The 24,636-nt window shown below is 48.8% G+C and overlaps 1 protein-coding gene across 15 annotated transcripts in view; it reads left to right on the top strand.

Moving 5' to 3' along the window:
* The window catches only part of C15H10orf90 (chromosome 15 C10orf90 homolog), a 214,569-nt gene that overhangs the window by 26,666 nt on the left and 163,267 nt on the right, over window positions 1–24,636 (top strand). For 11 of the 15 annotated variants that reach the window (XM_072740388.1, XM_072740393.1, XM_072740387.1 and 8 more), the window contains exon 2: window positions 4,770–4,842. The exons of the other annotated variants lie outside the window; for them this stretch is intronic. Coding sequence is in view for 7 of the 11 variants with exons in the window: in XM_072740387.1 (XP_072596488.1) it covers window positions 4,770–4,842 (73 nt within the window). In the remaining 4 variants the exon portion in view is untranslated. The remainder of the gene's footprint in view (window positions 1–4,769; window positions 4,843–24,636) is intronic. 15 annotated transcript variants of the gene reach the window in all.

The following is a 24,636-nucleotide window of genomic DNA, read 5'->3' as shown; positions in this document are numbered from 1 at the left end:
GATCTTGATCCCGATTGCCTTGATTCCAACATGGGCTTCTTCACTTGCTTTACTAGGTCTTTGTGACTTTGAGAAAATTACTTAGCCTCTCTGTGCCTCAATTTCCACCTCTGTAAAATGGAAATAGTCAAGCTATTTCTCCCACAGAGTTGTTGTAGGATCCAGTGAGGTCACTATGTGCATGCAGTGAGGCCTCGGTGGTATCTCCTTGTGTCATCCCAAGCTTGATGCAGGCTGAGGAGCTTCTGGGAACAGAGCTGGAAAATGGGGTCTAAATCTAACCTCCACCATGTGGCTTAGGTCAGTTACTGTGGCCGTTCATTAAATAACATGGCCGTTCATTAAGAACTAATGGCTTCAGAGACCTAAGGGAGACAAAGTCTTGAAAGGGGTGAGACAGGAGCTACCTAATGATCACACAAGAAATAGCTCAGCACTGATAAGTGTCTCCCAGTGGAGACACTCCGAGGTCTTAACTAATAAGACCTTTAGCAATATCTTTTGTTTATTAGGGAACATGATCTGCGTGCAGAAAGAGTGCCATATATATTGAGTTTTGTATACTTTTTCCATTCTTTCTTTCCATAAAACTTTTTTTTTTTCCTCAGTGGAAATCACAGTAGACATCCACTGATATTATGTGGTATATCATCACACGCATGTGCTCATGTGCTATCACAGTCCTTTCACCCACTCCTGTCATTCAGTACATGCTTTCAAAGACAAATTAGGGACTCAGTGCTGTTATAGATGTTACAACCAAAGCAATGAATAAAGAATTTGCTGTGTGCAGCTCACATTCTAGGGGGAGGACATGGAAAACAGGTCACCAAATATATCACAGCCAGCAAACAAGGAACAGAAGGAAACTACCTCAAAAGCATAGAAGCTACATAATGAAAAACCCACTGTGAGCATCATACTTGCTGGTAAAAGACTGAGAGCTTTTCCTCTAAAATCAGGAACAAGACAAGGATGACTGCTTTCACCATTTCTGTTCAACACCATAGTGGAAGTCCCAGCCAGACCAGCTAGGCACAGAAAAGAAATAAAAGGCATCAGACCATAAAGAAAGAAGTAAAATCATCTCTATGTGTAGATGATATGATCTAATATGCAGAAAGCCCTAGAAGATCCCACAGAAATAGTGTTAGAACTAATAAACACATTTGGCAAAACAACAAGATGAAGAGGCAATAACACAAAAACCGGTTGCATTTCTCTACACTAATAGTGAACAATCTGAAAAGGAAATTATGAAAACAGTTCAATTTACAGTTGAAATAAAAAGAATGAAATACTTAGGAATTAACCAAGGGGGTAAAAGACATATACAATACAATAAAAGCTACAAACTGTTGCTGAAATAAATTAAGGAAGGCATAAACAACTGGAAACACATCCCATGTTCATGGATCAGGTAACTTAGTATTGTTAAGATATCGATACTACCTAAAATGATCTATAAGGTCAGTGCAATCCCTGTGAAAATCTCAATGACTTTTTTTCAGAAATAAGAAAACCCATTATAAAATCCATATATAATCCCAAGGGATCCAAAAAAAAAAAATCTCAAGGGATCCCAAATAGCCAAAACAATCCAGGAAAAGAACAAAGCTGACAGGTTCATTCTTCCTGACTTTAAAGCTTACTATAAAGCTATGGTAATCAAAACAGTGTGGTACTCGTGTAAAGACCAAAAATAGACCCATAAAATAGAATAAGCCTGCTCATAAATGGTCAAATGACTTTTGACAAGCCATTCAATAGGGGAAGGGCAGTCTGGTCAACAAATGGTGCTGAGAAGACTGGATATCCATATACAAAGGGATTCAGTTGGATCCTTGTCTAACATTCTCACGGATCCAAGACCAAATACTATGAAAAGACCTAGAGCAAAGAAGAAGAAGACCTAGAGCAAAAGCTTCATGACAGCTAATTTAGCAGTGACTCCTTGGATATGACACTAGAAGCACAGGCAACAAGAGAAAAAATAGACAAATTTGACCTCATGAAAAGTTTTTAAAATTATGCATACTGGTGAATCACTAAATTCTACTTCTGAAACTAATAATGCAATATATGTTAACTAAGTTAAATTTAAATAAAAACTAAAAAAATATGCATCAAAAGGCAATATCAATGGAGAGAAAGGCCAATGTACAGAAAGGAAGGAAATACTTGCAAATTGGTTTATCTGATAAGGAATTAATGACCAGAATATACAGAGAAACAAAACTTAAGAACAAATAAACAAGGTAGAGGACTTGAAGAAATATTTCTCCAAAGCAGATGTATAATAAGCCTATGGAAAGATGCTTCACATCATGAATAAGTAGGGGAATGCAAATCACACTGTAGTGAGATACATCTCATATCCATTAGGATAGTTATTATTAAAAAAAACATAAAATAACAAATGTTGGTGGGGATGTGGAAAAAGGGAAACATCTGTGCACTGCTGGTGGAAATGCAAAAATGGTAAAGCCTCTTAGGAAAACTGTGTGAAGGGTCCTCAAAAAATTAAAAAATAGAATTATTGGGGGGCACCATGGTGGCTCAGTTGGTTGAGAGCCTGACTCTTGATTTTTGGCGTAGGTCATTATTTCAGGGTCCTGACATGGAGCCTTGTGTTGGGCTCTGTGCTCAGTGTGGAGTCTGCTTGGGATTCTCTCTCTCTCTCTCTCTCCCTCTCCCCCTCCCCCTGCTCTCTTTCTTTCTGTCTCTCAAATAAATAGATAAATATTAAAAAAAATAGAATTCCTCTATGGTCCAGCAATTCTATGTCTGGGCATATACACCAAAGAACTGAAAGCAGGAGCTCAGAGAGATATTTGTACATGCATTTTGTGGCAATAACTATTCACACTAGCCAAAACGAGGAACAAGGGGAAGGGGAGAGAGTTGTTAATGGGTACAGGGTTTCAGTTCTACAAGATGAAAAGAATTACAGAGGAGAGTGGTGATGGCTTGCGCATCACTGTGGACGTGTCGAACGCCACTGAACTGTACGCTTGAAAAATGATCACGATGGTAAGTTTTACATTAAATATATTTTACTGTAATAAAAAAAGTTATAAAATGAATATACAGTGCAAGGTAGGCTTGGTAAAACACAGTTGCAAAGTGTCGCATGTTCCGAAGGCAGTGACGAAGTTTGGCGCATGGTCAGGACTCCAGGCACGGCTCTAATTCAATGTGTACACAGGCCTGAGCTATAACACACAAGTGAACATTACGTGCTAAATCTCCTTGTTCAAAAATCCCCAAAACTTCCCCATCACCTAGGAAATAATATCCACATTAGCATGTCATTGAAGCCTGCCCGTGGCATGCAGTCATGGGCTGTAGCTGTGGAGACTGTAGGTCGGACCATGAACATTGTTACGAAGTTAACGGATGCATCAACACTTGGCGCTGGCCTCCCGAGCTATTCCCCGGTGGTGGATATTTCAGAAACTTCTGATGTTTTGCCATGATGAACCACGCCACAAAAACATCTCTGTGAATAGAGCCTTTAAGTCCCTTTTGAATGACTCATGAGAGACACAGAGAGCGAGCCAGAGACACAGGCAGAGGGAGAAGCATGCTCCTTGCAGGGATCCCAACGTGGGACTCGATCCCGGGCATCCAGGATCACACCCTGGGCTGAAGGCAGATGCTTAACCACTGAGCCACCCAGGCGTCCCTCAACTTGGGATTTAAATCATTTCCTGTCCTACATCCGATGCTGCTGCACCTGTATTTCCTTCCTGAAAGTGTTCCACGGGTTACCTGGTATTCCCTGTGACGTGTCCGTTGTGAGAATTAATAGGTCATGTCGTGCATAGGCCGCAACGGAGGAGGGCTCGGAGCAGAGAAGCCCAGGGAGTGGCCAAACGTGATGTGTGACTCCCCAGATCTTAGCCCCACCCTGCTCTGGGTTCCCCCCACTTTTCTCTGTCCCCAGTTTGGTTGCCCAGATGCTGGGGATGAGAAGGGCCAGGGTGGGGACTGAACACTGTGAAGCCTGACTCAGCCTGGGTGGGACCAAGAAGTGAGCAGAGATGCACAATTGGGGGCCGGCATCGCCGCTTCCAATCATGCTGCGCTTACAGCAGAGGCCGGAAAAGTTACTCGTCAGCTTTAGGGGACAGTCGTGAGGAGGGATGGCGGGCACGGGGCAGACCCAGTGTGGACCCTGATTATAAATTCATAAATCCAAACCAAAAGTCTCACCTATAGCAAACCACTTGCGGAATAAACTCACAAAACCAACCTTTGCCTTTTGGCAGGGGAAGTCAGCGTCACAATCCTACTTGCAGACAGCAGAACGCTTTTGTATATATTAATCTTATTTTCATTGGGCCTTGAAGGCTGATTCCTGAAATTTGATTGCTTGTGGTTAATCAATTTATCAATAGTTATTGCATGTCCAATTTTAGCCCCACACCCATTCAACATCGTGATGGGATGGAAAAGAAATATTAGATGTGGTTCTTTTTGCTCTACTAGCAAAATCCATGTTAGCTGATTATGGTTTTTCTCCCTCTCCTCCTCCTCCTTGTGCATTTTGAAATCATCAGAAACCTACCCTTTATTCATTTGCGGAGTTAACGCAGGAGAAAATGGAAATAAGTCTTCATTAAAACCCAGAGTTCTTTCTTGGGAGATTGGAGAGATTCTAGGGACGTTTCTTGATTCTTTAGAAATAATAATGCGCATTATTGAAGATTATATATCTGGCAAATAAAAATATAAAACTGGGAAGGTTTCTGTTTATCTTCCAGATCCACAGTCGGCTCTTCTCGTCCCCCAAAGATCATTCCGCTTGGGAAAGAAACGAAGGTCTTTCACACGCAGGTAAAGAGCTGGGCTCTGACCGGGTGGCGTTCCCGCTCAAGCCTTTATTTACTATCTCTCTCCTTTATTTTTATTAATAATGAAATGTTCTTTGGAGCCTCATCTCCTTGCAACCCCAAGATGATAGCTCAGTGGCTCTGACAAGATTTGAAGCTGATTTGAATTTCTAAACACCCAGGCTTTTAGGTTGGCAGTCTCCGAGAAAAGCAAACAATGCAGAAGAAATATTGGTAGTGCATTCAGGACCCGAGATTACTGCAGATTGCAGGGGTCCAGGCCAGCGTGGTGCAGGTTCCTCCAGGAATGAGTAATGGGGGCGAATATGGAATATTCTCGCAACGGAGCAGGGACAGTTTAAGTATAGGCATGTATAAATCATTTGCAGTGAAGCTTCAATTCACAGCCCCTATACTGGAACAACACCAGGTGAGGTGGTTACAGTTCAGAACTTTTATTAAGTTTGTTAATATAAGTGGTGTGGAAATAAGCTTGTCCCCAACAACCCCCCCCCCCTCCCAGTCCCTGGGCCGTGAGAGAAGTCAGGTGGGTTTAGGTCACATTTTCTGATGGTGCTACACTAAGACTACAAGGTTAACAGAGCATTTCAATTCAGAGACTATAACTTCTGAATAATAACTTCTAAAAGCGTGTGTTCATGTAGCACATTTTCTTTTTAATCCTCATGTTAATTTTAATTTGTAAATGTGGCAGGTGAATTGGTATCTATGAAAACTATTTTATGCATATACGTGCGTGCATGCGTGTGATTATACACATACACATTTATAGCTTTTCTCTTCCTTAACCCTGACCCGTATCAAAGGTATCAGGGGCCTGAATTCTCCTCCGTAACCAACACAGTCAACTCAAGACAAATATATTATTTGAGTGAAGCTTTCCTAGTTAATCCTTCCTGGATTCCCAAAGCATGGTTTATAGCTTACTCTTTAATGGTGGCAGATATTTAGTTTGGATCCTTTAAAAACTGAGCCCAGAAATTGCTTGTGGTGAGAACATGAATCCACTGACAGGCGCTTCTAGTGGCATAAACGGCAGGCTCATGAGCACGTCTGGCCACCTGCTCCCCACAGGGGGCTTGGGGACGTTGAGGAGAATGCCGTGTTTTCCTCGGAGCGCTCAGAGGTAGTGGGGAGAACAGTCTGGCCCGGGTGACCTAGATGTAGACCCATCAGTCTGCTTTTTTTGTAGGACGAGCTTAGCTCAAAATGGGCCTAATCGGGCACTCCTACAGTGGATGCTGGCTCATGAGGTACTTAGCCGTTTAATGACTTAGAAACCTTGCACATGCTGGCCCAGAGGCCACAGGTTAATGGTCCAGGCTATACGGAATGTGCCCAAGCAAGCCTGGGCGAGGAGGAGATACAGCTACTCTGGCTCTCTCCCCCTCTCTCTCCCTCCCTTGTCCTTTCTTTCCTTTTAAATCTGTATTTTCCAAGTTCTAATTATGGAAGGATACTTTAGAGATAGTCTTAAACCTTGGGCATTCTTAAAGAAAGCAAGCAGCTATTAAAGAAAGAAATCATTCGTAAGGCTTCTTAAAGAGCGTAAGGCAGCTTTTATTCAGGGAGACCACTCCTCTGGGGTCTTCAAGGAGGAAAGAGAGTCCAAGCTCAACTGTGAATATAAGGAAATGTAGGAATTCACAGCCAAGGAGCAGGGTGGGGGTCAGTGGATGGAAATTTTCTAAGAGGTCAGAGGGCTAAATTGACTTGACGGGTGGGGGATGAGGGATTTGATCACATATCAAGGGTGGGGGATTTTTTCTAATGGAACCAGCAGGACTCTATAGGCCAAGGACAGAGCTCAAGGGTGAGGTCTTGGTACATCGACTTCTCAGAGAAGCCTGACTCTGGTTTGATCAAGGAGAGTCTTTGTCAGAGTCAGGACCTAAGTGGGCACCGTGCTCTCCTGGAAGGCCGACTCTCCCGGGGGCTGTCCAGGCTCCGTGTGTCTCCCCGAAGGGTCATTCCCGTCTCTTAAAGAGAAATGGCATCAACTCCTCTGCAATGGTGAGACAGGTGAGCTACTGCGGTGGAGAAGGGAAACCCCAGTGGAGAACTGGGCTCAACTTTGAATGCAGCCGGTGCAGCCAATGCAGCCAGAGCATCTGTAGCCAGCGGTGGGGTGGGGGCATCTGTAGTAGGGTGGGGGACGGGGTGCATACAACATTACCAAAAAAGAACTTGATTAGATGTCAAGGTAGGGGAGAGTCTTGTGAAACCGGCTCAGCAGCATTTTCTCTCTAAATCTGGGCTCAATGGGATTCTTTGCTAAAACTGGGCTTGGCAGGCCACCACCAGCAGGGCCAGGACAGGGGTCAGGATGAGCCACCAGGTTGCAGAAAGCACAGGAACGAAGGGGACTCCGTGGGCTCTGGCAGTGAGGACGTGGGCCTCGCCAAGAGCTACCATGACAGGGTTTGGTGTCTGTCAATTCACTTCCTCAGGCTCCATCGTGATTCGATCATCACAGGTCAGGAAGCAAGGTCAAATATTAGAAACGTGGCTTCTGAGCGTGTTATCTTGTGCGCACCTGGCTAGTAGGGCAATTCTTCCAGAAGGAGTCCACAGGCCTGGCAGAGGTCAGCTCATAGAATCTCAAGTTTGGGCAGGGCCCGAGGGTCATTTCGTCCAGTTTCGTCCAGTTTCCTCCTGCTGTCTGATGTCTGAAAACCTCCTCCTCCTTCCTGTGCAAAAGTGGGGAAGCCTCTCAGAGCAGGCTGATCACATAGCGCCCCACGGACAGGGGGCTCGCTCTCGGGAGGTAGCTTATGACGTGCTCACACAGCGGGAACTGTTAGAAATCCTTTAGATTGTATTGAGCCAAACTAAAATAAGTTACTTATTTGCTTTTAATCTGTTTTGAGGAGGCAAAGAGTCCTCATTAAATACTGAGTTGTTAGAATGCACGATCTGATGTATGTTCTAGAAAGACTCCTGTATCCTGTTCCAGGAAGGGGATGATGGGGGTTTCATCTAGGGCAGGAGTGACTCCAGTGCTTGAGTCACTGGAGCCCTGGGTAATGACCGAATTATTTGCAGTAAGAGGAAGTTTTTTTTTTTTTTTAAGGTTTTATTTATCTATTCATGAGAGACACAGAGAGAGAGGCAGAGACATAGGCAGAGGGGGAAGCAGGCTCCATGTGGGAGCCTGATGTGGGGACCTGATCTGGAGCCCCTAGGATCACACCCTGAGCCAAAGGCAGACGCTCAACCACTGAGCCACCCAGATGCCCCAGTAAGGGGGAGGCTTAAGATGTTTCTTGGGTAGACAGTGCTGCTGTTAGTGGGGTAGGGAATTCGGGTCCAGGACGTTCACAGAGTGTGTATGGGGGTGCTGGTTGGAGGATCCCGATTTTGTGGGGTTTGGACCCTGCACTTGTGAGAAGCCACCTGCCATAGATGCCTGGGATGCATTCAGCAGTTTGGTGTTGAGATGGAGAGACAGGTTAGGGTCGTAGATCTCAATCTGACCATCATTTACAGGCGGTGTATGAGAGGCCATGAAAACAACTGAGATTAATGCAAAGGAAAATATATGAGCTGGATGGAGAGGGGATGAGGCTGCAAAACCAAAGAAGCCCACTGTGTGGGGTGGTGGCTGGGGCGGGGAAGGACAGCACTGTCCTGGGAACCACAAACCTGGCATTAGGGTTTTCTTTTGCAATGTGATTGCACTAAAATGTGCAATTTAGTGCCAGGGTTGACTTTGCCCTCACTCAGCTCCTTGTCTCGGGAAAAGTCCACTTGCTCAGGTCTTTGCTCTCAGACAACAGTGATTTATGCCCCATCTCTACCAGCTGCTTTAGAACTGGGCGATGTGGGTGGTAAGCCTAGAAGCCAGATAGGGAGGGGCATATTTTCTGCAAACAGGGTTCAAGGGCTCATGCACGAACTTGCAAATGAAACATCGTCTCCAGATTTTCATTTTTGCTCCCTTCGCTTGTACGCTGCAACTATAGTCACTGCCTCGCTCATTGGGGATTCCAGGAGTGGGAAGGGTGGGGGGAGAGGGGGCTGATTTTTCATGGTAAAATCGTCCTATTGGCAAGACCTTTGAAATGCGGTTGGCCTGCGTAGAACCCCAGGTCACAATGAATAATAGGATCCAAACCCTAAGAGAGGGAAATAATGTAGGAAGGGTGACTGTTTCTGCCCAAACTCGTATCTGTTTCCAAAAGTCAGTGGAAGGTAGGAAGTCCCTTTGAAATTTCCGTTCTGTGTGTTATAAAAAGATTCCTTTTACCGTTTCCCCATCCCTGTGCTACCTGTCTGCAGACAAGACTGCTTCATCTGAGGATTTAGCAATAGTTAGGAGGGTCAGGTGCTTAGTTAAGCCATTTCTGGGGACATCAGTTATGGGAAATGTATGGAAAGGTAATTGATGAAGGATCACCTGGAATTTTTAATTGCTAATTCACTTGGCTTAGGAAGGAAGGTGGAACGGCATGAAATTTTCTCCCTCCTGATCAATTAAGCCCGACCTTTACAGCTGGCAGTTTTTAAAGGGTGGGTCTTTGATTGATGAGTGGGATGAAGTAATTATATTTCCCTTAAAACTTGAGGGTCATTGTTTCTCTCCTCCAGCTTTAGTAAGAGCAGTGATTTGCTGCCTTCCTAACCCGTACTTTTAGTTTCATCAGTGCCAAGTCAAACAGCTGTCCTGCCACAACACTGATCCTCCAAGGAAGGATTGGTCTGTTATCCCTTAAAAACTGCCCCAAGATGGGTATGGGTTTTTATTTCTTTTCTCTTGTGCAGTTTGTAATTGCAGGTTCCCTCTGAACAAGGTATAGCAAGGCCACCACAGTTACCTGTTTTCCCTGAAAAACCTGGTTTGTATTCAGGCTCTAATTGTTGCGGCGAAAGCACGTAGATTCATTCCTTTTTATAAAAAGGAGCCGTGTTGATCATGCCGTATCGCCATCTGCCTCCCTCTCCCAGACTCCTCCTTGCCCGTGAGGGGAAGGCACCTATGGGACAGCGTGTAAGAGTGGCTTTAACCAATGCAACTTCTCTGCTTAAAGATCACACCAGTCCTCGGAGGGCAAAGTATCGATTCCTTGGCACTGCATTTGGTGCCATCCCACATCTGACTCTACACTTGCTTGACCCTCTCCTTGCCCCTGGGGACTCTCCCGAAACTACCTTCTGTACATCTCGGTTGTGAAAATCCTTCCTTTTGTCAAATGCATTCCCTGATTCAATCAGCCCACCCTTGGCACTTCAGGGTTTCTGTGTTCCATGATTCTAGTCCACCCTGCATTTTCCTCTTTCCCTTGTAGACTTGTCTTTTTTTTTTTTTTCTTTTTTCTCTCCAAGACTATTGGCTTGGAGGGCAGGGACCTTGTCTCACTCATCTCTATGTTCCCCAGGTTAGGGACCAGTGCATAGAAGTTCACTGGATTGCAAAGGATTAGTTGCTTGAAGGAGCCATCTGGAGCCAATTCTACATCCAGGGATCTTACTTGACTCTCTCAGGCAAGGCCTCAGAGCAGGCTGGGAATTGGATTCCGTGACCGCAGTTGAGAGCCTGTCAGGGATAGCAGCTGCCTTTGGGGTTTTCTACGACTCTCTCGAGTGCTTTACCTGTCCTGTTACTCAGTTCCCTTTGCTAAGGGGACGGAGGCCTCCACTCAAGTGGCTCCTATGGAGCCTGCTTGCTGCTGGCTCTGCTCAGTGTCCCTCTCGCTCTGCAAGAGGAAAGGTGGGAAAAGGCAGCATAACTTCGCTGGCCACCCGAGAAGAAAGAACATTTATTCCTGCTTTCTGTGCCAGATGAAAGGGACACTTTTGGGTCTGTTGTGCCTGCTTGTGTAGAACATGACTGGAAAGAAAGTAGACCAAGTCACTTTGCTCTCTAATGGACAACTGTTATGCTCTTGTCCCTTCCTCAGTTCCACCTAGTGCCTGCCTGGGTCTTGGCCCTCCGTTTTGTCACAATCACCTATAAATAGTGTGATAAGCAACTTTTCCCCCTTGTATGAATTTCTGCATCTAGGTCATCTTTGCCCACCCCCTGTACATAATCTAATTTTAAAGATAATTGGTAAGAAGTATACCAAGCAAAGAGCTCAGCTGAAGATTCCCCAGTCTGTGGAGCTCTGTGGCAGAATGAAATGCATCCAGCCAGATGTAACTACCTCCCCTCAAAGGCTTGGAAGCTTAGTCATCGCCTCTTGTGTACAGAGGAACAAAAGGAGCTCATCTAGAAGTAAGGAAATCAGATGCTGGGGTAGACATGAGGTACTGGCAGTGTTCTGGGAGGGCCACTGTGTCCTTATTCTTGGAGGAATGAGGACTGCCCATCGTTTCCATTCATTTTCCCTGGAGCATATGAGCCCTTCCACCTTCACGTGGGTGTCCGGGCAGGCATCTTTGGGCACTAGTATTTTGACCTGAACAAAGGGATCAGGTCTGAGTGACAGGCATCCAGCATTGTTTTTGCTGGGAAGGGGCACCCACTGGTGAAGTGGCATTAAGAAGCCCAAGTCCGATGGCTGAGGCTGAGCAGCAATCCCCTTTCCAGCATGGAGACAAGATTTTACTGAAATCGCAGTGCAAGGGAATGGCTCTGCTCTAGCAATAGTTCCCAAGTGGAAGAGGGCACCGGAGTCCTCCAGGGAACCTAAAACAGAAACAACTCTCTAGAGTCCACCCAGACCTGTGGCATCAGAGACTATGGGAGCAGAGCCCAAGAAGCTGTCAGGAGCATCCCTTGTGAAAACCACCCCATGGGGCTTTTGGAATTTGCTGTGTTTTTAAGAAATATGCGTAATTATCATTCCTTCACCTCCAAGAGTTATTCAGCATAAAGGTCTCCTACAGAAGGCTGTTTGGATTGCCTCCTCTTCATCATTTGGTAACAAAAGGGTTCCCACTCCAGGATTACGGGGGTGGCCAGGCACAACACCTGACACCGGGTGGGGGAACTGCTAGCAGTTTATGAGTCACATACACCTCACAGTCCTGGGGAGGGGCACAGCACCTGCCACCTGTCACCTGCAGGGCCACACGAGAACTACCTTCAGGGACAAAGTGAACAAGTAGAAGCAGTGGAGGCAGGCTTTGTAAGGTCAAGAGGGTGGGGTGACCCTTGCCTCCTGTGGGAGGATGTAATAGGATTGTTTAAGTAATTCCAAGAGTTGGGAAGGAAATGAAGCTATGGCTCAAGGAAAAGCAGGAGCTGCTCCTCCCCTCACCCCCCATCTCCATGACAAGGAGGGTTATTTGACTGGGGGATCTTGTCTGTGGGAGCAGGGCTGGAAAGGGAGTTTGCAGTTTGGCCAGATGAAGCCTTCTTAGTTGCACCAGATGTCAAAACAGCACATGATATGGGGTCTTAATGGTGATCCTTACACAGTGAGGGCCTGACATGGAGAGTGAAGGTGTGGAGGCCTGGGCAGAATAACATAGTCTGGGATCTAGGGGGTTACATACCTGCTGGGGCAAGAGGGACAGAGAGAGAGATTGAGAAAGAGAGAGAGCTTGGACCCAGCTTCCAAGAGCATGGCGAGAGCCAGGTGTGGACACCAACGAGGCACGAGGGCAGTGTCAGGGACGTGCAGCTGGAGGACACAGTGTCCTCACGTGGAGGAAGTGCACCTTGGTGTCTGGGAATGTAGGGTGGGAGCCACGTGGAGAAAGAAACTGTGGCTGGATCTGACTCAGGTTAGGTCCTGCTCAGAGTGCTAAGGTCCCAGCATCAGGTCCAGGAATCGGGTGCAAGCCAGGAACTTGTTCCCCAGCAAGGCAGAAACCCAAGTTCTAGACTGAGGCCAAAATGGGCCCGAGAAGCAATGGAACCCTAATATCTCTCTGAGCTAAGACTGCTGTCCCCTCTCAGGAATGGCACCACCGTCCATGGGGCTGTCACACTGGAGGCCTAGGAGTCTTTCTGTCTCTCCCACACCCCCGGTGTCCAATCCATGACCGCGTCCCTCTGACTTACCTCCTGCTCATCTCTGAGACCCGTCCCTGCTGCCGTGTTGGCCTGGATACTGCAGTAGCCTGTGCTTTCTGCGTCTCGTCTCTGCTTACAGTCAGAATGAGCCGTGTGGGCCATGCCATTCCTCCTTTAGATTCCTTCCATGCCTTTCAGTTGCTCATAAAGGCAAAACTTACTATGGTGTGAGAGGCCCTGGGGGTGCCGGTCCCTGAGCTCCCTTTCTCCCTCCCTCTGGCTCTCCCACCCCATCCTCCATGGGCCTCCTGCTGTGAGGCCCCTGGACAAGCTGATCTCTTTGCCTGACCCACGCTGCCCTTTCCTTTCCCCCTAAGGACCCTTGACTACAGATCCTCAGCCATACATCCTAGGGAAGCATCCCTGATCTCAAGACCAGTCCCACTGCAGGCACTTGGAGTCCACCTTCCTCTTCTTTGCTGCACCTGTGACAATCGTGTTATGTTTCTTTGGGCTTGAGAAGCACCTGCCCCCCCCTTCCAGACTGTAAGCTGCAGGGGAGCTTGGATTTTCCCTGCCAGCCCCGGTACCAAGCTAGGTGTGCTGTAAACCACCTTTGGGGGGATGAGCCAGTTGGGTGGAGGAAGGAGCTAAGTCACCTGTGGAACCTGGAGAGCCATGGGGATGGGGAATCAGGCACATCACTGTGAGTTAACTTCAGAAGAACTTTAGGGTGACGCTGGGACACTGTGTGCACTTCCCTTTCCGCCCTGTCTTCTCCCTGAACGGCAAGACCCTCCCTTCCAGCCTCAGGCTTCTCAGTCTCCTTCCTGGGATTCCACCAATATCTCATGGTATTGCCTGCCCCAGAGCCACGAGCCCCAGGGCTTACATGTGATTCCTGGTGTGATTTCAGAGGCTTTAAGTTAAAGAGGCTCATGGGTTCCTACTTCCCTATGGTTTGTTTTATGTCCAGAGCCCCCGAGAGAAAAAACATTTCTAAACAATTGTCAAAGTCACATACTCCTTCCAAAGGTTGATGTCACTGGGGAAAGGCTCCCAATAAAAGGAATCCACCCCCCACCCCCCACCCCCGCCCAGCTCTGTGGGCCCTGCTGCCCCAAATGCTGCTTATTTTGGTGAAATATTGTTACTAGGGCGTGGAGAGGACAGACTTGGTTAAGAGCTGAAGCGTTCTATTTTCGAGCAGCTTTGTGCCCAGCTGGCCATCGAAAGAAAAGATTCTTTGAAAGAAAAAGTGTATAAGCAAAGGCAACGCAAATTGAAAGTGACACATGGAATTAAATGTACTTTTGAAGCTTACCGTGTTATTTAATATAATGGTCATGTTAGTGTCCGGCTTTCCAAGCTCGAGAGGAGAATTTCTCTGGCAGCTGTGCTGTAGCTGAGCCCAGGGGACCAGGACACTGAGCGAAGCGCCTCCCACACAGAGCGAGACCGTCTGCGCCCCTGGCCTAGTTTACGTGTTGGTGAGAACACCAGTGCTGGCCGTAAGATTGTTCTTGCAAAGCATCTTTAAATTTATTTAATTTTTAATTTTTGATTTTTTAAAAGATTTTATTTATTTGAGAGACACACAGAGAGAGGCAGAGACATAGGCAGAGGGAGAAGCAGCCTCCCTGCAGGGAGCCCGATGCAGGACTCGATCCCAGGACCCCGGGATCACACCCTGGACCAAAGGCAAATGCCACCGAGGTGCCCCGAAAAGCAGCCTTTTTTGAACAAATTACCTCCTGACTTGCTTCCTCCTCTCCTGCTTCCCGAGAGTGGTCTCTCTCTCTCTCTCTCTCTCTCTGGGTGTGGGCACAGGCTGCCAGCTTGCCCTCGGGGCCAGTGGAACCAGGCAGTGGGCAGGGTTGCCTGTGCCTGGAGCTCACAATCAGAGGTCATAACAGATAGAAAAAGAAAATTAGGGCCACCCCCCCTTTTCAGCTCCCAGGGGGGTGCAAAGACCTCTCGTGTCCTGGTAGAAACGGCCTGTGTGTGTTTGAGCAATCGGACAGGTAAGATCTGGCCTCTGCCTTCAAAGGTACCACCACTGTTCCGGAAAGAGCCTCAGCTGCGTGTCTCATGCATCCCCTGGGCACAGGAGGGGACCTTAGGTTTCCAAACCCTTCCGGAACATTCCCCCCCAGGCTGGCATTCGGAGGGAGCTCCCAAACCTTTCTATAGGAGCTTCAGCGGGGCGGTCCGTTCTTCCCAGCCTACCCCGACCACAGAGGCTGAGCTTCCCGAAAGCTGCTCGAGTTACTTGCAAGGGGAGCTCGTTCTTGAAATGGGATCCTGTGGGGAGCCGGTGTGGGAGACAGCCAGGGCGCCCGCGGGGGCTGGGGGGGCCCTGGCCCCGGTGAGTGGGGGTACGGGGAGCCCTGCAGGTGCAGGGGCCTCCTGGCCTCCATGGGGCGGGATCTGACAAGCACCCTGGGCAGCACCAGCACTGGCTGTGCACCCACCAGGTGATGTTCCCCTGGACGCGGGGACTTCCCGAGGCCGCCCGGAGCCCTGCAAGGGGGCTTGCCCTCGGGGCCGGTGCCTTTCCACCTGCGGGCAGTGCCTTTCCCCCCTCGGGCCTGCCCCGTGTGGATCTGGATCCCGTGCCCTCGGGCGCTGCGGCCGTGCTCCCGGCGCCTCAGAGCCCGAGCTGGTGCCCGCAGGTGGGCACTGGCCTGCAGGTGGGTACTGGCCCATAGGTGGGCGCCGGGAATGTGCCCTGGTTTCCACAGGCAGATGGGAAGCTGCGGGGTCTGTAACCGGGCCGTGCTTTCAAAATTCCCTCCCCTCTCCGGTATGAAATGGCTTTGGTTTAATGACCCCCAGCTCATCGTTCCCTTCGGATCCTCAGGCCGGCCCTGGCCCCCAGCTCCTTGCTCAGCTCCGAATGTGCGCCTTTCCCCGCAACGCCTTGCGGGCGCCCCAGTTTGCCTTGTTCTTTTTATGGGACTTAGGAGACGGTCTCTGGGGGGGACTACACACCGAGACTGTCAGCCTGCGGAGGGGGCCGAGCCTCGCTCCTGGGCAGCTCTGCAAATGGGCAGGGCTGGGGTTGGGGACGTCGATTCCAGAAAGCTGTGCCGCGTGATGGGGTTGGTGAACACGGGTTCCAAGCAAGGGGTGCCCAGGCATAAATTACGGTTGGCTCAGAGGACAATGGCCCTGGCTGGAGTCAGTGTTAGGGGGTGAAACTAGGAGGCCTTAGGCAATCCCAGCTCCTCCACTGTTCACTTTTCTTTTCTTTATTATTTTTGTAAAGATTTTATTTATTTATTCATGAGAGACACACACAAACACACAGAGGCAGAGACACAGGCAGAGGGAGAAGCAGGCCCCCTGCAGGACTCGATCCCAGGACCCTGAGATCATGACCTGAGCCAAAGGCTGATGCTCAACCACTGAGCCCCCCAGGTGCCCCAACGGTTCACTCTTCAATGTTGGTCAACTGAATTGAGCTCTGTGCAACTCAGTTTCACCATTTGTAAAGTGGGGATGGTAAGACCCTACGTTGCATCGCTGTTCTGAGGAGTAGTTATAATAGATAGAACCACTAATCCTGACCTTTTTTTTACAAAACATTAGTATGGCGAGAACACCTCAACATAAGATCTACTCGCGTGGCAACTTGGTAAGCCTACACTGGCTAGCCCAGTTATGGATACGGCGCTGTACAGGGATCTCTGGGGTACGCTGCCTAACTGAAATGTATGTCCGTTGGTTGATGATTCCCCATCTCCCCCTGCCTGCAGCCCCTGGCTGTTACCAGCCCAGTCTCTGATTCTAGCAATCTGACCATTTTACAAACCTCATGGAAGTAGAATCACACAGGGTTTATCTATCATCTATCTATCTATCTACCTTCCTTTCTTTCTTAAAAAATATTTTATTTATTTATTCATGAGAGAAACAGAGAGAGAGAGAGGCAGAGACACAGGCAGAGGGAGAAGCAGGCTCCCTGCAGGACTCGATCCCAGGACCCTGGGATCACGCCCTGAGCCAAAGGAAGATGCTCCACCCCTGAGCCACCCAGGTGCCCCGGGTTTGTCTGTCTGTGCCCGGCTTACTTCACTCAGCATCACATCCTCCAGGTCCATCCCTGTTGTTGCACAGGGTAGGATTTCCTTCCTTCCTACAGCTGGATAGTATTTTATTGTGTACATTGACCCCATTTTCTTTATCCAGTCACCCGCTGATGCATATCTGGGTGGTTGCCCCATCCCGGCTGCTGTGCGTAGTGCTACGGTGACCGTGGGGGTGCTACTATCACTTCGAGATCCTGATTTCAGTCCTTCCTTTCGAGTCCTTTTCAGTCCTAAATACCCAGAAGTGGGATTGCCAGATAACATGGTAGTTCTGATGTTTAATTTTTGGAAACCCCCTGCCCTCACCATTTTCTGTAGTGACCGCACAATTTTGAGTTCCCAGCAACAGGATACAAGGTTTCTAATTTCTCCACATCCTTACCAATATTTGTTACTTTTTTTTTTTTTTGATACTAGCCGACTTGACAGGTGGGAGGTGGTCTCTCTCATGCAGCTTTGATTTGCATTTCCCTGATGACAAGTGACCAATCTTCGTCATTGATATTTAAATCAGCATTGTGTGCTGTCAGTGCCCACTCCCCTTGCCAAAAATATGCTGATGCTTACAGGTCATGCTATTATTTTCTTTCTGGAACATTCTATGTGGGCTGCACGTGGGGAAAGGAAAGAGAAGGTGAGGTTGGGGGCTGCAAGGGGGTAAGGGTTGAGGAGAGCATGAGGATAGAAGGACAACCTGCCCCATGACCTGGGCTTCCTCCAGGCCTGCCACACTGGACACCGACTGCTCCCCATTTCTAGGTGACACATACAGTTGGTCACCGTGCTCAGCATGTCCCTTGGCCTGCCTTCTTTTTTATTCCCACAGCTTTATCCCAGACCAGGGGTGCTCTTCTCCCAGCTTATCACAGAGCCTCATGCCCATACCTCCCTTGGCCAGGAGCCCTGCAATGGCCAACTTTGTCCCTGTCCTTGGCCGCTGTGGAAGGCCATCCCCAGGATGGACCAGGCTCCACCCTTGGCCTGTGCTTCTAAGCACTTCAGCAGGTGTCTTCAGACTTCTCTGCCCTGTGTGCGGCTCCATCTCAGGCAGACACCACCACACCTTACCTAGAGAGTCTCCTGGCAGTTTGTGGAATGTCCTACATCTTCTCTTCTAAAACATACCCTGTCCATCAGCAAAATTCCTCATGGGTCCTCATGGATCTCTGGGCAATTATTGGGGAGCTGATGGGAAATGCCTACAGAGCCTGGATGCTGTACCCTCCTGGGCAGTTTTTATCATGTGGCTGGTGGTGGGAGAAGCAACATCAGGAAGTTGGCAGCAGGTCCTGGAGTCAGACCAGGCTCCATGTAGTTCCAGAAATGCCATTTCATCAGAGGATCTAAAGGGAGAAAAGGGATGAACACCAGCGATGGGGGTCAGATGTCCACTGCCACAGTAATGCCCAAACCCACACTGTCTCCAAGACTTAGTGGCTCATAGAATCATGAGCATTTCTTTGGCTCTTAAAGTGCACGTTGGAATTTTGGCTCCTGGTTCTTTGTCTTTGTCTTTGGTCTTGTCTGCCTGCTTGTGTGCTGGGGGTCAGCTGGGCGTCAGGAGGGTGTCAGTTGGAATGACAGCTCCACTCACACAGGCCACTTGGGAATGCTCCCAAGGTGAAGGCACGGGGCAAGAGCAGAAACAGAAGTGCAGAAATCTATCTTCAAGCCAATGCAAGCCAAATGATGAAACTCAGAACCTAGAGGTCAGAACTAGCCCTCACCTCCTAAAAGGGTGGGGGATGGAGGGTGCAGAGAATTGGAACTCTTAATCCCATCCATCTACCAACTCTATACACCTGGCAATCTGCTGGGCAGGCCCAGGGCATGTGCTATATATATATGGTTATTAACAACCACTCCATGAAGAAAGTACATTTATGCCCATTTGATAGATAAGAACATTGAGATTCAAAGAAGTCCAGTTACCTATGGGGTTGCCGAACTGTTCACCCCTAAGATGGGGTTCTATTCTGAGTTTTGTGATGGGAGTTAATACACTGGGGACATTAAATATATACCAAGTGCATCTATGCCTGGCACTTGGTGAATGCATGATAGATGCTGGCTGCCCACAGGCCTGGATCACATGTGTCCAGAGACCACACATGTCACATGTGCCTGGCACAGGGTCTGGGACCCAATAAGTAGCTGTTCAATGGATGCATGACGATACACAGAGTCTTGGAAATAAAATACCTCCTGGTCAGACAGATCTGGGTCTATCAGTCACTGATTACCTGTGGGACCTCCAGTTTGCGAGTCCAGGAGACATGGTGTCTCTTTAAGTTTGCCCTCGAACTTTTCCAATCCCATCTCTTCCATATGAATTTTTGTCAGTTTATGTGCCTTGGGATTCTGCTCCTTACAGTCTTCGGCGATTCCAGCTCTGTTGGGGTACCTGAAGCCACAGAAACAAGGACGGTGTCTGGTCCTCCATAGGTACCTGGTCCATCCGCTCTTGCCCCTAAGCAGTGGCATTGTCCTTGGCCTGCAGAGGAAGCTCCACCTCGTGGCTCCTTCATGGTTTCATAGTCTTGCTTGTGTCTTCTATATCTACTCCTTGGGTCTTGGTATTTACGCTGCCTGTCTTCCATTTCAACCATTCACTATTCAAATCCCTGCCATCAAGGAATTCAAAGATCTCAAAGACCTGGAAGGTAGTGACTGAGTAAGTCAGGATGGCAGCTCCCCCCTCTACTGAGCACTGACTATGTGCCAGGAACTGTTGCAGGCACTGGCTGTGCACCTCCATCCCCCACCCTTTTGGAAGGTGAGGGCTAGTTCTGACCTCTAGGTTCTGAGTTTCATCATTGGGCTTGCATTGGCTTGAAGATAGATTTCTGCACTTCTGATGTCACCGTGACATCACAGGAACTGGCCTTCCTAGAATTTATAGGCTAGAGGCTCAGGATGGACAAAAATCAAGTAAACAGACAAGTAAGCAAAATTAGTATAACAAGGAGATGGGAGAGGAAAACAGATGGGCGCCTGCCTCAGGTCAGGAAGGTTGAAGAGGAGTCTGCTGTCCAGGGGGCCAAGGCAGGGGCTGTTTCAGGCCGAGGCAGCAGGCTGTGCAAAGTTCCTGAGGGAGGGAGAGAGGGAGGGAGGGAGGGAGGGAGGGAGGGAGGGAGGGAGGGAGGAGCCTGGCACGTCCAGGAAGGGCAAAGGAAAGCTGGTGCGGCTTGATCTTGGTGAGGAAGTGGGAGGTGGAAGGAGAAGTGGTTGGAGAGGTGATCAGAATGATGAACCTGGAGGGCCGCGCCAGCAGCACAAGGGTTGAGCCTTACCAATCCTCATTCATTTTGGGCCTTACCAATCCCGATTCATTCTTCTTTGTGAAGAGGCCACACATACACGTCGGGGCAGAGTCAGGGGTTGTGAGGCCTGCGGCCTGGCCTCAACGGGCAAACTTGTCTGGGAAACAGGGCACAGGCTGGCAGGTACAGAACTGCCAGGGCCCCTGCAGGACACGTGCAAGTGTGTCCACAAGGGCCAGGAGCCTGAGGCTTCTTCCACTTGACCTGGGGCCCAGTGATGGCATGGGTAGGGGGGCAGGCGGGGTTGCAGGGGGTCCAGGCCCATAGCAGCTGTCCAGAGAAGGGGGCCTGTGATGATGGGTGGTGACCTCAGGGCACTGGATGGGGTCACACGGATGTTGAAAGTAGAGTCTCAAGATTTTGCTCAAGGGTTGGGGGTGCATGGCAGGGGATGGCAGAATTGCAGGTGTGGTCACCCAGCACCCCCTTTAATCCTGTCACTACTTCTAGGACAGGCTGATGATCCCCCCTAAGTCCAGAAGTGGGGGAATAGGCCCTGGGAGGTTGAGGAGCCCCCTGTGCATTTCAGGACTGCTCAGGATCGGTCAGATGTGAACGCTGGTCAGCACGAGGGAGCCCGCTGCCACTGCGTGCTTGAGCAGGCTGCAGAGCTGGTGAGGTCACTCTCGGGGTTGCCAAGCATACAGGGGGCCCTTCGGATGGATGCGAGCAAAGGCTTTGCCTTCCTTCTTTTCTTTGCTTTCCACCTGCCGACTCACCATCCCGACCCCAGGGGCCCTCTGCTGCTTGGAGCCCTGCTGGGCCACCTCCTCTGAGGCAGTCCCCTCTCCCTACTCGGCTTCCCCTCCCCAATCAGCTCAGTCCAGGGCGACCACACTGGGGCCACGCTGGGACCTCTGCATCCCAGCGTCTTAGACTCTGCACACAGTGAGCATCATGTCAAGTTTTGTCGAACGAAGGTTTTTGACACAAAGGCAGAGTAGTGAGCTGGTTCTCCAGGGACTTAAGCTCACTGGCCCATGTTCTTGTTATGAAAATGGGGACAGTGATAGTCCCTACATCATGGGGTCGTGAGGATTAAACCTGGTCATGTTGGCACCCACCGTGCCTTGTATAAAGTGCGCACATGGGTGATGACTACTTTTATTATCTATATTTGAAGAGGCAAGAAAGGAGCAACTGTCATACAGCTAATGTAAGATAGAATTCGGAGTAATATTTGCAAGTTAAAAGAGAGGTGGGTGAATGCAAAAGGAAAGCTCTCAATCTTTGGGGTCTGAGACACCCCCCCCCCCACTCACCTCTCCTTACAGCTGGCATTCATCAAACCCCACACTGCCCGGCCCCATCCCTGGACAGAGCTTTGCAGTGTTGGTGGCTCCTGTCTTTACTGAATACAAAGTATGTGGATTTACTAATGGGGAAGGAGGTCATACCCACACAGAATACAAAGCATGCATAGCCCTATTATTTATAAGCCCATTTTTCTACAAATGGCTCCTCATCCCTTGTGAGCATCGGTTTTTCTGATAAGTTTAACTAAAATTTTAAGTATGTGGAATGTAAGATTACTTTGAAAACTTTCCCCCTTTCAAGCCATGGCATAAAGAATAGATCCCTTCAGATGTCTGCATCTGTTGGGCAGCTGGAAGCTGCATCTCCTGCTCTTGCTGTTAACACCTGCCATTTGTCTCCGTGCAGGCTTTTCTTGATAATTGAGATGTGTTGTGCACAGAGCAGGGGTCTTATTTGAGGATGCCGAAGATGGTCTCCGGCCAGATGTTTCCCGTTCATTAGAATGTGTCCATCAGACATCTTTGCCGGAGGGCGTCTGCCTCTGCCGTCCTATTAGCTAGGATAAGCTGGGCTTCTCGTTCCCTCACCCAAAAGACGAAATTAGCATTTAAGAAGCTGTCGTCATAAAAGTTTTCACCCTTCACAATTAATGCAAGAAGAGGTCAATGATGGTAAATTAATGCTGCAGAAATCAGCCTTCATCATTCATGAGCGGTTAGGGCCCTAAATGCCACCTCGGAAGGCTGCCTCTGCCTTCCAATCTCAATGAGGATGTAACTATATGGAACACTGGCCTGTGTTTGGAATCTTAATTTCTGTATTGGCGGTGTCGCAGAGAGGGCTGTCTAGACCCCAGCTCCTTCCACAAGGGCCCCCCACTGGTCTCTTCAGAGGCCAGGTAAATGGTAAATGGTGGATACTGCTACTTCTACAGTTGGGGGTGGCCCATGGAAGGAGCTCGGTGTTTGTAAGGAAAGTCCTCCCTAATGAACTGGGATCTCCAGTTGCACTCCCGCTTGTGAGGACAGTGGAGAGTGAGGGGTGGGAAGGTGAGCCTGGTGTCGGAGAAGCTGCAGGGACCAGGTGAAGGACAGGAAGGTGATGTTTCATGGCCAGAGAGTCACCCAATATAGGAGTGGTGACTGCCAAGGATTCAGAACTGTCCACTTGGCAAATGAGTCCCAAATTACTTATTATTGAATGATTTTCAATGCTGAGAGGCAGGAGCCGATGAAACTCATCTTGAAGGCTGACCTCTCAATGCCAATGGAACTCATCTTGAAGGCTGACTTCTAGCAAGATCGGCACCCCGCCCGTTGGCTCAATGTTCCCAGTGACGGTTGAAACTCAAGCCAAGGGCTCGCTGTGAGTGCTGGGATTCTCCACAAATAAGGAACACTAGTGAACTAGGGACAAACAAAGCATCCAGTCCCCCAGCACCGTTCCTTCCTTTCCCCCATCCCTCCCCCCTTCCTTCCTTCCTATTTCCTTCCTTCCATCTTTTCTTCCTTCCATCCATCCACCCAACATCTAATAGGCACCAACTTTGAGAAAGGCCTGCAAATGCACACATAAATAACACATAGGCCTTGGCATTTTGAATTTACTGTAACAGATGGACATTTGGAGACCCCAAGAATGTGAAAGCGGAAGAGATCTTTTAGGGACCTCCTTGCCTTATTTGACCAATGAGAAAACTGAGCAGAGGAGAGGTGAGTGACCCGCTCAGACTGGACTGGGGTCCAGGCTTTATACCTGCCAGCGAAGGGAGTTTTCATGCAGCACACCGAGGGCCCCGTCATTATGATGAGAGCAAAAAACCTGTGCTTTACAGATTGGGTAAAATTCCATGCATTTTTCTGAGAGACAATGGCTACTTTTGACAAGGAGAACAAGCAGCCCCCCTATTCAGAGAAAACTGGCCCAGCATGCTCAGAAAGAAAGCAGATATATTCCTGTTGACATGAAACCATGCTCTGCCGAGCAGCTGGAATGCGAGCTTTCTCTTTGCTGGGGGTTCCGAGAGAAATGAAAGTGTGTGACCTTGGCCTCTTAGACTTCCCCCTTCTTACCCGTAATGGCCAGACACAGGAATGATTTTTTTTCTAGTGCTGGATCTCCCTCTACCCCAGGCCTCGCCATCACCATCATCTTCTTCTTCTTCCTCCCCTGCCTTCCCCCTCCTCCTCCTTCTTCTTTAACTTCGGAGCAGCCAAAATTCTGGATTTTCAGTCTGGCTTCAGGACTGGAGCCATGAACCACATAGAGATAAGAAAGAGGCTGGTTTCCTTGCAGGTTTGCTTTAGGTGGCACTCCCAGTGAATCCGATGCCATTGGGGTGCCATTCCACCGCCATGGACCATGGTGAGGTTTTCCTAATCAACCACGAGGGATAGTAACATGGGATGAGACCTTAGAAATTAAAATAACTGGTTTATCTCCATTATTAAAAAAACAAAATCATGGCTCTTACATGGCCCACCTGGTTTCACTGAGCTTTATTTCAGTTTAGCAAGATGGCCTTTGTTGCGGCAGCCGAGATAGCTGCTGTATGGGGATGTCCTCGTGGACAGCCAGAGAAAAGTTTGGAAGTGTTGACAGCCCCAAGGACAATTACACTTTCACTTAGAAATCAAGGTTACATACTCCTGCTGAAGCGGTTTTAAAGTCAGCCCCGTTTCTGTAATTGCCAGCACCGGCCTACCTGGGAAGCCTGCAGCAGGGGCACCAGTATAGCTCAGTTTATCGATCCCTGTGATTCAGTGTTTCTGCTCAAGGCATATTTTAGCGCTTTTAACACATCAGCACAATAGTTCAAGGATCAATCATTATTTCTTCCTGCTGATCCATTTTAATTGTGATATCAAAGATGCAATAATCCTTCCTTAAGTTGGAAGAACATATCTAAAGCCAGGATAAGGTTTTATTATTACAGTAATGAGCCTAACACATGTGAAGCAAGGCAGGAGGCCCAGCAGTTCCTGAACTGACCCCAAGCATCCACACCCCTGAGCTTACCTGAAGCTGCTGCACTCAGCAATGTAGTCAGCCAGGTGACCTCTTTCCCTCCTTGCTCAGTAGGATTGCTGTGGGTTCTTAGAGGCAGGTGGTCTCAGCGGGATTTTTCCTGGGTTGGGGGGATAGAGCAGGGTGGAATGGACAGGGAGGTTGAGGTAATGGTCCACTTTCCATGATAA

Source organism: Vulpes vulpes, chromosome 15, assembly GCF_048418805.1.
Source record: "Vulpes vulpes isolate BD-2025 chromosome 15, VulVul3, whole genome shotgun sequence".
NCBI lineage: Eukaryota > Metazoa > Chordata > Mammalia > Carnivora > Canidae > Vulpes > Vulpes vulpes.
The sequence above is the reverse complement of the archived record's forward strand: the minus strand, read 5'-3'. Positions and strand labels throughout refer to the sequence as shown.